Genomic DNA, 13,041 nt, shown 5'->3' on the forward strand with positions numbered 1-13,041 from the left:
GCGGCCATGTTTGAATTTATTATTCGATGGGTTTTTTTTGTTCGGAGAACTGTCAGTTTGTTGACAAATTGGATAATGATGTTCGTTAAGTTTAGTGCGACATCTATTTGGGAATAGATGAAAGTGTTAAGTGTGTATGGAAGACCGTTGAGTTTAAAATTTATGTACAGTACAAAAAATTATACATGGGCATGAATAACTGTAATAAAAATAGAACTTATTAATATTGTAATGTTTTATTCCGGGTTCACAATAAAACTTATTTCGATTTATTTAAACTTCCACTTATATTTCCGTTCAAATAAGAACACACTTTATTTCAACTCAATTTACTTTTATTATTCGTTCAAACAAACACACGTTTAAATCACTTTATTTACTACTAAACAATTTCCAACACTTTATTTCACTTTGTACTGCACTCTTTCACTTTCAAAATTAAACTGTATCCGGTCGGTGTCCACGCTGCCCTTTTATACCTGAAATTCGGAATTCGAGAATGTCTTCGAAGGTTCTCGTCTTTGCTTCTCGAAGCTTCCTTTCCAAGAGGGGGCGCTTCATACTTCCAGTCTAGTGGGATATTTTGGGATATTCAGCAGTCGAGGGAATTTCTTTGGATGCGTTCAGAGGGTAGTTTCTTAATTACTAAAGGTCCGTTCACATTTCTACCTTTACTGTAGCAGGTAGTGTGTTCAGACTTTTATCTTAAAAGTAGTTCGGTAATTCATCGTTACATTGCCCCCCTCTTAGGATTGTTCGTCCCGAACAACTCCATTGCTTCTTTCACCATTATAACGATGTAAACGGTCACAATGAACTACCTTTAACTTGCCTCTTACCCCTCTCTGTATACGGTAAACCACGTCGTTGATTCTGGTTATTACTGTGTAAGGGCCTTCCCAGTTTTGTTGTAGCTTCGGTGATAGTCCCTTTTGTCGGTGGGGATTGTAAAACCACACAAGTTCTCCTTCTTGAAACCCTGTTGCTGTCGCTCGCGCGTCATATCTTGTTTTCATCCTGTCACTAGACGCTTTTATATTTGTCCTTGTCCGTTGGTGAATGTCAGCCAGTGTTTCTTTCAGGTTATCAACATACCCATCTATTTCCTGTGGCTCATTTGGAACACATCCGAATTTTATCTCACTTGGCAGCCGTATTGTAGAACCAAAAAGGACTTCCGATGGTGTATGTCCAGTGGAACTATGTGTTGCACTTCTATAAGCCATCAAGAATAATGGAATATGTCGATCCCAGTCTCGTTGATTATCGTTGACTACTTTTGACAGGTGTTCTTTAAGTGTCCTGTTAAATCGCTCAACCATCCCATCAGATTGTGGATGAAGCGGTGTTGTTCGCGTCTTCTTGATGCCAAGGAGTGAGCAAACCTCTTGAAAAATCTTAGATTCGAAGTTCCTTCCTTGGTCGGAATGAAGTTCCATGGGTACTCCGAACCTGCTCACCCAATGAAAGACAATCTTATCCACAACTGTTTTGGTTTCCTGGTTTGGGATGGCAAATGCCTCAGGCCACTTGCTGAAGTAATCCATCACTACGAGGATATACCGGTTTCCTTTGTTGGTTTCGGGAAAAGGACCTGCCACGTCTATTGCAATCCTCTCAAAAGGTGTGCCCACATTGTACTGATGCATCTTGCTTTGCATTTTTCTAGCTGGTCCTTTGCTAGCGGCACAAGTATCACATTTTCGGCACCACTTTTCAACGTCTTCTCTCATACGTAACCAGTAGAATTGCTGGCGTACCTTTTCCAGCGTCTTGTTGATGCCTAAATGGCCTCCAGAAGTTCCCTCGTGCATCTCTCGGAGAACATCATTAACCTTTGACTGAGGTAGGATTAGTTGCATTACATAAGATTTACCATCTGCGGATTCCCACTTACGCCTGAGTAACCCTTCTTGCACATGAAGTGAGTCCCATTGTGCCCAATATGCTTTTAGAGTGGGGCTTCGGTCGGAGATGTCGGCCCATTCTGGTTTCTCTTCATGTTCCTTCCATGCAAGGATGGGTTCGATGTCCGAATCTTCCTGTTGGGCCATCCTGAGTTCTTCATTACTCCAGCCGCAAATGGGGTCAGCTCTCGTTCTTCTTACAGCGACAACTTCCTTTTCCTCTAGCCGTGTGCAATGCTTGCAGTCTTGCTTGCACGGGCGCCGAGATAATGCGTCTGCATTTGAATGTAGCTTTCCTCTTCGATGTTGAATCTGACATTGATACGTCTGGAGTATCTCGATCCATCTTGCTACTTGACCCTCTGGATTTTTGAAGTTCAAAAGCCAATTTAGTGCACCATGATCTGTGCGAAGAAGGAACTTCTGTCCATAGATGTATTTATGGAAGTGCTTTGTTGCCAATACCAGAGCAAGAAGTTCCCTCCTGGTCACGCAATAGTTTCTTTCTTGTTTCGACAGTACCTTGCTGAAATAGGCAACGACTTTTTCTTCTCCATCATGAACTTGCGATAAAACAGCACCAATTCCAACATTACTTGCATCTGCGTCAATGATGAATTGTTTGCCTGGAGTCGGATAGGCCAGCACAGGAGCTTCACATAACCGCAGCTTCAGTTCCTGAAAGCTTTTCTCACACTCACCTGACCATTTAAAGGGTTTACCCTTCTCCGTGAGCTGGTGTAAGCTTTTGGCGATTCTCGCAAAATCCTTCACGAATCGTCGATAGTACGTTGCCAGACCGAGGAAACTCCGAAGTTGATGCTTGTCCTGAGGGGTTGGCCAGTTCTTCACAGTGTCAACTTTTTCAGGATCAGTCTTTACTCCTTGGGATGAGATGATATGCCCCAAATATTTAACCTCGGTCTTGAAAAGTGCACATTTCTTTGGATTTAACTTAAGATGTGCTTCTCGTAGCCTCTGGAATACAGCCTTTAGGTTTTCACAATGGTCATCAAATGTTTTCCCGTAAACGATGACATCATCCAAATAGACTAGGCAAGATTTCCAGGTTAATCCATTTAAAACGCACTCCATTAAGCGCTCAAAAGTAGCTGGGGCATTGCATAGCCCAAACGGCATGACATTAAACTGCCACAGACCATTTCCTGTGGAGAAAGCCGTCTTCTCCCGATCTTCTGGATGGATTTCTACCTGCCAGTAGCCACTCTTCAAATCCAAAGTCGAAAACCATTGTGCTCCTTCCATTGCATCTAGAGTATCGCTGATTCTTGGCAGTGGGTAGCTGTCTTTCTTCGTCACATCATTCAGCCTGCGGTAGTCGACACAAAATCGAGTGCTTCCATCCTTCTTTTTGACGAGAACTACCGGTGATGCCCAAGGGCTTTTGGAATTTTCGATCAGCCCGTCTTTCTTCATTGTCGATATCATTTCTTCAACTTCACCTTGTTTGGCCAAGGGGAGACGTCTTGCTGGTTGACGAATCGGCCTAGCGTCTCCTGTATCGATTCGATGCTGCACCAGTTGTGTTCGGCCGTATTGCCCGCTGGGTGAAGAGAAGAAATCAGCATATTCATGAAGAAGCCTTCCAGCAACATTAAGCTGATGTTGACTCAAGTTGTCTGATTTGAGAATTTGAGTCTTTAGTTTCTCAGAGTTCATAGTCATCTGTGTGTCCATGTCGTTGATCTTAGTTATTGCGGACACAGATTCACATTGCCCAACAACTTCTCCTTTCTTAAGCTTGATTGGGTACGGTTTGATGTTAAGTATCCGTACAGGTACCATGTTGTTCTTTGGTGCCACAAGAGTCTTCCCGATGATGATGTTTTCGGAACTTTGCTCAACTTCTGGTTCAACCATGAGGTATCGATGGCTTCCAAAGTTCCCCTTTAACTTGGTCCACACAAAAACTTCTGAAGAAGGAGGCAGGCACATGTCTTCTTTGATGACAGTTCTAATTGTTGTCGAGTTGTCAGTGCCATAGACCATTGGAATCTCTACATTTCTGTATTTCAGGACTTGATTACCGATATCCAAAATGATTCCATGCTCCTTCATGAAGTCGATTCCAATGATGCACTCGTCACATATATCTGCCACCAAAAACACATGCGAAAACTCTAGTTCTGCCATACGGATCGTAAGACGAACTTCACCGTACACCCTTGCTGCTTCTCCTGTGGCGGTCTTCAGACGGTAGCTGTTGGTGTTATGTAGCCATGTCATCTTCACCAAGTCTCTTCGTACAATAGAGGCAGTGGCACCGGTGTCAATTGTAGCCACGTGTTGGTTGTTGTTTATGGTTGCCTCCACTGTCAGACTTTTGTTGTCTCGTTTAGTCTGTGAGACTTGAATTGTGGTTCTGGGGCCATCGATACCAGAAACCAGCTTCTGCCCCTCGAAGTTGGTTCTTACTCGTTTCCCGAATGGGAATCAAGTTGAGGATGAGTGTTGGTTGTATCGCTTACCTGTTGTTGGGCAATATTCCTGTTTCCACAGTGTGTGCAAGCAGTTCTTCTTGGTGGCAATCTGCACTGCCGCTGGAGATGTCCTGTCTTGTTACAGTTCCAGCATCGAGCAGCTCCGTCTCGTTGGTTTCTTTGGAATGCGAGTTTTTGACAAGAGCATTCCTCCACTGCAACTTCTCTTACCCGATGAACGCCTTGAGAAGCCTGTTCTGCTGCTTCCATTGTTAGTGCGAACGCTAATGCTTCAGGAAGGGAACGTTTTCCAGCTGTTCGAATCGCTCGCTGAAGATTTATATCAGATACAGCACGAACAAAGGCTTCTGTCGCAAACTGATTTATAATGTCGTCTCCTGCTGTCGGATATGCCAGATGAGCTAACCTTTCAATATCTGCTTGGAGTTGTTGCAGAGTTTCTCCTCTTTTCTGCACTCTTGTATTGAGTTGGACGCGGAAGACTTCCTGCATATGGCCATCTCCAAAGCGTTTTTCAATTACCTGGACAAGAGCGTTAAAGTTACCATTCTTTTCTGGTGGTAAAGTTTGTAATAACTCAGCAGCAGGACCTCTAAGAGCAAGAGTCAGCGCTATACATTTGTCTTCGTCATCCCAGCCATTTGTTGTGGCAGCTGCCTCAAACTGTTTTTTGTAGATTGACCAAGAACTTTGTCCATCAAAGGTTGGTGGATGCATTTCCTTCTTCTTTGGATACTCACCAGAACTTTCTCGGATCTTAATTTTCCGAACTTTGTCAAGTTCTTCGGTAAAACTTTGCATTTTCACTTCCATTCCTTTAAATTTGTCTTCGAATTTTATTTCTACTTTCTCGAGTTTTTCTTCAACTTTCTCAAACTTTTCTTGAGATTGTTTTTCAACGCCTTTGATTGAAGCATCAAGAGCAACGAACTTGTTCTCGATCGCATGAAGCTTACCTTCGATGAGGTTTTTCTGTTCATCTAGAAGGTTCTTTTGCTGTTCCAGAAGATTCTGTTGTTCACTCTTTTGTTCTTTACGTTGTGCCTCAATTTTTCCAAGAACATTACTCTGTTGTTTTTCTAATTGTTCTCTCTGTTCATTGCGTTGTGTCTCAATTTGTTTGAGAAGATTTTCCTCGAACTTAGCAAGGAGAACAGACATCATGGACGACATATCGGAACCAGTACTTACTTGTTCTTCTGTCATTTCAACTTCGAATTGAAATGTATCCAAATTTTCGTTTTCCTGGGTTAAATAATCCTGCAGACGAATAATGAGGTCATTTTTCGATCCAGCAGTAGGAAGACCTCGCTTATTTAATTCCGCCTTCAGCTCAGTTAAACTTAACTGATTTAATGTCTTACCCATTTTAACTTTTTAAAACGCGAGCACTTTTACTTATTTCAAAATGTATTACACTTTGTTTATTGTTAAGACACACGCGCACTTTTTATTTTTTTTTTTCCGCGAAATTATCTGATTCGCACAAATAAATAAGTTTTATTCCACTTTTCTGACACCAATGTAATGTTTTATTCCGGGTTCACAATAAAACTTATTTCGATTTATTTAAACTTCCACTTATATTTCCGTTCAAATAAGAACACACTTTATTTCAACTCAATTTACTTTTATTATTCGTTCAAACAAACACACGTTTAAATCACTTTATTTACTACTAAACAATTTCCAACACTTTATTTCACTTTGTACTGCACTCTTTCACTTTCAAAATTAAACTGTATCCGGTCGGTGTCCACGCTGCCCTTTTATACCTGAAATTCGGAATTCGAGAATGTCTTCGAAGGTTCTCGTCTTTGCTTCTCGAAGCTTCCTTTCCAAGAGGGGGCGCTTCATACTTCCAGTCTAGTGGGATATTTTGGGATATTCAGCAGTCGAGGGAATTTCTTTGGATGCGTTCAGAGGGTAGTTTCTTAATTACTAAAGGTCCGTTCACATTTCTACCTTTACTGTAGCAGGTAGTGTGTTCAGACTTTTATCTTAAAAGTAGTTCGGTAATTCATCGTTACAATATTATACATTTCGTCGGCCTCATAAGGAAACCTCGTTACTCCCAAAATCAAAATTTTACAGGAGAGACAAAAGAGTAGAGAAACAACAGAGTAGTTGGGAGTAAAGTGCTGTATAAAATTTGAAGTTAAGTCTATTTAGAGTTTTCGGAATGACTTCAAATTTTCTGGGTAGCTTCGCTGACATAAAAAATGGCAGTTAAATGGAGTTACGAGGTCTCCTTATGAGACCGACGATATTGGATCGATAAACGATGAACATGAAATAGATGCATTTCATTACTCTAGCGGTCTAGCTTATGTATTAGATATTTTTATTTTATAATTATTAAAGCGTCAGTAAATGTAAATTTTGAGATCGAAATTCCGAGATCGAAAAAACTACACAGATCCACTATATAGAGTGTCCCACTTTCACCGCCCCAAATGAAAACCATGCGGATCCCTGAGATCATTATTAAAAGTTTTAATTCATTTGAATTAATTTTTAATAATAATAATTTTAACTACATATATGTATGCCTGTAAAACCTTAGGTCTTTTAAATGCATATTGCACGGCACTAGTTAGAAGGAATAGAAAGATAGAAACGAATTTTTATTGGTATTGAGAATAAGATGATTATTATCTCATATAATCCCACGGGTGGCTTCCAAGCTGGGGGATAAGGAAAAGAACGCTGCCTGGATAGGGCTCGAATCCACACCTCTAGGTTAGCTAGCAGTCAAACACTACATCCACTGCACCATTGCCACCCGCAATAATTTTTTTAGAGAAATAATTTTTTTTTTAAATTAACTCAGTTTGATTATTTTTTTAATTACTTTCAGTAGTCTTTTTTATGAGACAAAAAACTTATCTCTTAAAGTAAATGAACTGGGCTTTAATAATAAGCGAAAAAAATTAGTAGGTACTCAGTTAAGTTTTTTTGAATAAAATGATATGAAAATGAAAAAAACAACTTAAAAAACGAAGACAATTGGGTTTGATGCAAAATTTTTTATTATGGTTGTAAAAAAAATCTTTCGAACCAGACGTAGTTTGGCAAAGATAAAGTCAGTTGAGGGAAGAGAGAGCAAAAATCATGAAATAACTCGAAAACGGGACGAAAACGACCAAATTACCTTCTAAGTTTTTCGCCTTAAAATGACCTCAGGAATCCATGGTTTTCATTTGGGGCGGTGAATGTGGGACACGCTGTATAAATGAAGTGTCTGTAAATGTAATTTTTGAATTTAATACGATTCCGAGGTCAGAAAAACTACATAAATCCAAAAATTTTAGCTGACTTTTTTCAAACTTTGTCGTAATAAAATATGAATTTATGTTTTTAATGTTTTTGGCCAAAAAAATTGTTAGTTGATTTCAGATGAGGAAAAAGTAATAAATATTACATTTTTGGTAAAAAAAAACTTCAATTTCATTGAATTGTCTTGATACAAACTGAATTTTTTGTATTCAAATATTTTGAAGATTTTTTATTCAACCTTCAACTAAAAAGCTGTTGAATGTAATAAAAATAACTTTGTATTTTAATTGTTGAAACCTTCTACTTATTAAAAAAAAGTTCATTGAAAACGAAATATTTTTAAAATTTCTTTATAAACTGTTATACATTCCGACATTTCATTTTCTAAATTCAACAATCAAAAATTGTTGAAAAATAAATACATTTTTTTAAGACATAGGTATTAATTTCTTTTCAATTAATTTTGTTTTTGAAAATTCTGCGTCTGAGGACCAATTTTTTCAAAAACACTTAGTTCAATGTACTTTTCTTTGATTTTACAAATAGGAATAAACGTCTACCTTTTTTTAAAATGTACAATTATTGTTTATTATAAATAAATTATTTATTATTTAAGGTGTTGCCGTTGTTTTCAAATATTTTTTTTTCAATTTGTGAGAAAATTGCATCTATCACTTAAACGATGGAAGACTGCCCTCAATTTCAAAGACATTTTTTTCTTCACAAAAATGTTCATTGAAACAGCGACAATTTTTAAATTTGAAACGAAAAGATCCTAAAATATTCGACCTTTTCACAAATTCCACTCGTATCGGAAATTTGCTACGATTCCCCCAAAAAAAAAACAATTACGTAATCCGTTCGTAACGGAAAATACATACAAATACAAACTGAATATATAAAAAAAAATTAAGAGCATTGCATACAGATAAATTTGAAATTTCTTTCTGGAGTTAAAAAATCATAACTTCAACAATTTCTAACTGTTTTTAATAAATAAAAGCTTTCTTGATTCAGCTTAAATAGAACACTAAAACTGCTGTCGAATTACGGTATACGTTCGTAAACGAATGGTTGCTATGTGACTCTATCGTTTTCTAAAAATTAAATAGAGACAGAAATAGTCAAAACGTTAACATATAATCGTAATCGTGTGCCGTAATTCGACCCCTGTTTATAAAAAAAAATTTCAAAACACAAAATGTAGCTTAAAACGGTCTCCGAACTCTAAAAAACGGTGAAAAAATGTTGTACTTTGAGATTCAGCCCATAAAATTTACACCCAATTTGGTGCTTGAGCATAATAAAAAAATATTTTCAAAAAGAAATTGACTGAAAAACGGCTGAGTAAAAAATCTTTGAAATCTGAAAACATTAAAAAACGGTTTTTTGACGATAACTTGAAATTTTGAGGGTTTACGAAAAATTTCAACTACCGAACTATGATGTAGTCAGTAATACCTACAACCTCTGCTAGGTCATTTCCAAAGTAATTGACATGATTTTTATTTTGTATCACAGTGTTATTTTGGTAATACTAGAAATTTAAATAAAGTTACCCCTATGATCACGAGAATAAGAACAATTTTATTTTTAATTTTTGAAGAAAAAAAAATGATAACAAAAAACAATAACAAATACATTAATAACTGTAATAATAATTATAATACAAAACGACGTATATAACAAAGCGAAGTATAAAAAGTTCTAGAAAAGTCGAAATAACACTTTGGATTAACCCATTTTGATTGATTTTATTATGGGTTATCAGGTATAAAAATAGATTTTAGATTGCTTATCCCTCTCCTCAATTTGTCCCAAACAGACATTTGTTTGTTTTTAATATTTTTTTATTTGGTGTGATATATTTTAGCTGTGATGATGATGTGATATATGATGACTGTGCTTCGATTTAATCTTGTTGCCACTAAAAAGAAATTAAATCATTTGAATGATTAACATCAGATAATAAAGTTTATTGTTTTCATTATAGTCACCTTCAATGTGGGGGCACCACCATACTTTTCGGCCTCCTTTTCTCGACGTTCCAGCTCCTCTGCACGCTCTTGTTGACGACGGAATTTTTCCGGATCTTTTATGCCTCGTTGTTCATTTTCTTGGCGACGTTTTTCAGCGGCTTCTTCTTGTAGTTTTCTTCGGGTTTCCTAGAAAAGAAAAAACAAAACAAATGCAATTGTTTACTCACGCAGTTACGTGTTATTTTTGGGGCTAAACATACAACTGATGGCATTAATTCGGTTTCTTCTGAGCTATCTTTACAACAAGCGCAACCCATTGTGAAAATAAATTTGGTAGTATCGTTTAGTTTTAATTATTTTAAATAAAAAATTTGTTTACGAATTGGAAAAGAAATGCAGATTTTGTACGGATTCACTTTTTTATTTCTGTATCAGATGACGTTCTTTTATTTTGCAAAAAAAAAAATATTTGACAGATTTGTTGTCACTTTGGTTCTCTTACGTGTAATATGAAAGAAGTGATAGAAAATTTATAAACCTTGTAAGGGCCAGCTAACACTTTAAAGGCTTGGCCACACCAGAGGGTACGCGGTAGAGGTGGGTTGGGGTCAAAATTCTGCCGGGGTCAAAATTCTGCTTTCAAAATTCTGCTTTACAAAATTCTGCTTTCAAAATTCTGCTTTTCAAAATTCTGTTTTTCAAAATTCTGTTTTTCAAAATTCTGCTTTTCATAATTCTGCTTTTCAAAATTCTGCAAAAATTAAAAAAGGGTTTGGAAAATGTTAAAAAGCGCTCGCTTTTTAACATTTTCCAAACCCTTTTTTAATTTTTTGCAGAATTTTGTAAAATCATCTTTTTGAAAAATTATCTGCTTATTTGATTACTTACCTACATAATTTGTCATTTTTTAAATGCGAATTAATTTTTGTTTTATAAATGAATAAATTTGAAAATATTAAGAAAAGGTTTTTAATACTAAACATTTCCGAAAATAACTAAAAATTTATTAATTTATCAAATAAAGATGAATATTCAAAAATTTGAATAAGAAAAGGAATATACAACATCGGTTCCAATTAGCCCTGATTTTTCAATCGTCAGTTAGACTATCAGAGGAATAAATGTCAATATAAAAAAAACTTTTATTCCTAAGAATAAGCTCTATCTGAGGTTTATCTGACTATTGAAAAATTGGCCCTTAGTATACATATTTTATTTGAAAGAAAGTCAGTATATGCATTTCAAAAAATATTCGCGACACTTAAATAAAAAAATTTAGGAAAGTATCAATGTTGAATTACATTAATGAGGTGTATTTTTCTTTAGCCAGCGCATATGCTATAAAAAAAAAACAGAATTAGCAGAATTTTTTTGTTCAAATATAATGCTGGCAGAATTTTGAAAAGCAGAATTTTAAAAAGTAGAATTTTGAAAAACAGAATAGAAAAAAAGCAGAATTTTGAAAAACAGAATTTTCGCTGAAAAAGCAGAATTTTGAAAAGCAGAATTTTGAAGCCAGAATTTTGACCCGATCCCGGTAGAGGTACAGGTAACGGTACGGGTATTTGTATGGAAAAAATTCCAAACTGACACATCAACGTTCGGGTGTGGAATTTTTTTAATACAAATATCGTTGCCGCTACCCGTACCGCTATCGTGTACCCTCCGGTGTGGCCAAGCCTTAATACCCAGCAAACGCAGAACTACAGAAAAAACCGGTGAAATATGTACGTAAAAGAAGTACTTCTTTTCCACTGAAAAAAGATAGGAGCCCGGGAAAAAACTCAGTTATATACTTTCTGTATATAAGAATACGTGAAGCAGCTATCTCTTTCTTGCATGCAAGATGAAATAAATTTCCCCTCCATTAATAGTACAGACAAATGTACTTCAAAAGTGCATCAGCGAAGCACTTCTGGAAGTGGTTCTGATGTACATTTTGCAGTACTTTTTTACCTACAGAAAAAGCACTGAAACTTGTACTTTTAAAGTACTTATTTGGAGCACTTTCATGGGTTTATATCCGTACTGCTAAAATCCATATTTTAATTTCATTTGAAAATAAAAAAATCTTCAAAACAAACAAACAATTCTTTTAAACAACTATTATTTAATATTTTATTGGAAAAACACAAATTAGTTTTTTTTTGAAAACAAAATACATAAAAAAAAGATCCTTGGGCACGCCACTGTGGCCTGGCCAGTTGAGAAAAATGAAAAAAAAAAAAATACTCTGCAGTCTGCACTTTGGTGGTAGTTTTTGTATCTTGTTTTGACTTTTTTTTTCTAAATGCTCAAGGCTGAAGCTGCTGTAAACTCAGTCAATGATGTCTGGAATTGATCGCCACTAAAAGACAGAAAAATCAACAACTTTATAATTTATCAATTTTATAATCAGCATACCTTTATTTTCCAAATCAATTGGTGGTTGTTTTTGTGTCATTTTTTTTCTAAATGCACAAGGCTGAGGCTGTGCATTTTGATGGTGGAAATGGTGGTGGAATTTATGTGGCGTGCCGAAGAATTTGTGCGGTAGATTGTTTTTTTTTTTAAATAGTTTTCACAAATAACACTGAGAATATTTTATTTATTTTTTAAGTTAAATTGTTCTATTTATCTATCAAATGGAGCACAGAAATGTTTTTTTTCTTAACGAATATGTTGCTGCGGCTATCAAGGTTTCACTAGAAAATATAAAATGCAGGAAAAGTCAAATCAATGGCGCGCCGCCATTACAAAAGAGACAAAACTTTGTGCATTGCATACATCGCTCTCTTTTCCTCCCATTTACCAAAGAGTTTATTTTTTTCAGGAGAAACAAAACTACAATATTTTGAGGGGAGAGATTTTGGTAAATAAGGAAACACATACACCTACAAAGTATAGCCTTTGTTGGTGGTTGTAATTTCCCCTAAACTACTGAGGTTTGGTTTGCAGGGTAGGTGTCCCTTCAAGCAAGAAAACTGAGTTCAGAAAAGGCACTCCGACCTCATAACGAGAAAAACGGGGTTGCACTCACACACTTGCAACTTTTTGTGTATGAACACGAAGTCGAAGGAGAAATCGTGGTGAAAAAATCCTATACATATAAAATCGGCTCCGCGGTAATTATAATTTCCATACTAATTTGAGCCACCGTGGGACCCGTTAAGGCTTGGCCACACTGGAGGGTATGCGGTAGCGGTACGGGTAGCGGTGGGGGTACTTGTATGAAAAAAATTCCAAACTGACACATCAACGTTCAGGTGTGGAATTTTTTTAGTACAAATATCGTTACCGCTATACCGCATACCCAACTAGCACAACAGCTTCTATAAATTGAGATCTCGCAGGATCTACTTTTTATACAGCTTGTATTGAGCTTGCTTCAGAATTTAATTTCTTATAGAAGTTTGAACTTGTTTAACAACTTCT

The 13,041-nt window shown here is 36.4% G+C and overlaps 1 protein-coding gene across 1 annotated transcript; it reads right to left on the reverse strand.

The window, feature by feature from the left end:
- Nucleotides 1-9,215: 9,215 nt before the first annotated feature.
- On the reverse strand, nt 9,216-10,085 carry LOC129912142 (capping protein inhibiting regulator of actin dynamics). The gene is made up of 3 exons (XM_055990267.1): nt 9,888-10,085; nt 9,646-9,813; nt 9,216-9,575 (listed from the first exon to the last, which is right to left on the reverse strand). Exons 1-3 carry the CDS (start codon nt 9,942-9,944, stop codon nt 9,561-9,563), a joined length of 240 nt encoding a protein of 79 aa, XP_055846242.1. The 5' UTR covers nt 9,945-10,085; the 3' UTR covers nt 9,216-9,560.
- Between the last annotated feature and the right edge of the window lie 2,956 nt (nt 10,086-13,041).

This window comes from Episyrphus balteatus, chromosome 2 (assembly GCF_945859705.1).
Source record: "Episyrphus balteatus chromosome 2, idEpiBalt1.1, whole genome shotgun sequence".
In the NCBI taxonomy this organism is placed as follows: Eukaryota; Metazoa; Arthropoda; class Insecta; order Diptera; family Syrphidae; genus Episyrphus; species Episyrphus balteatus.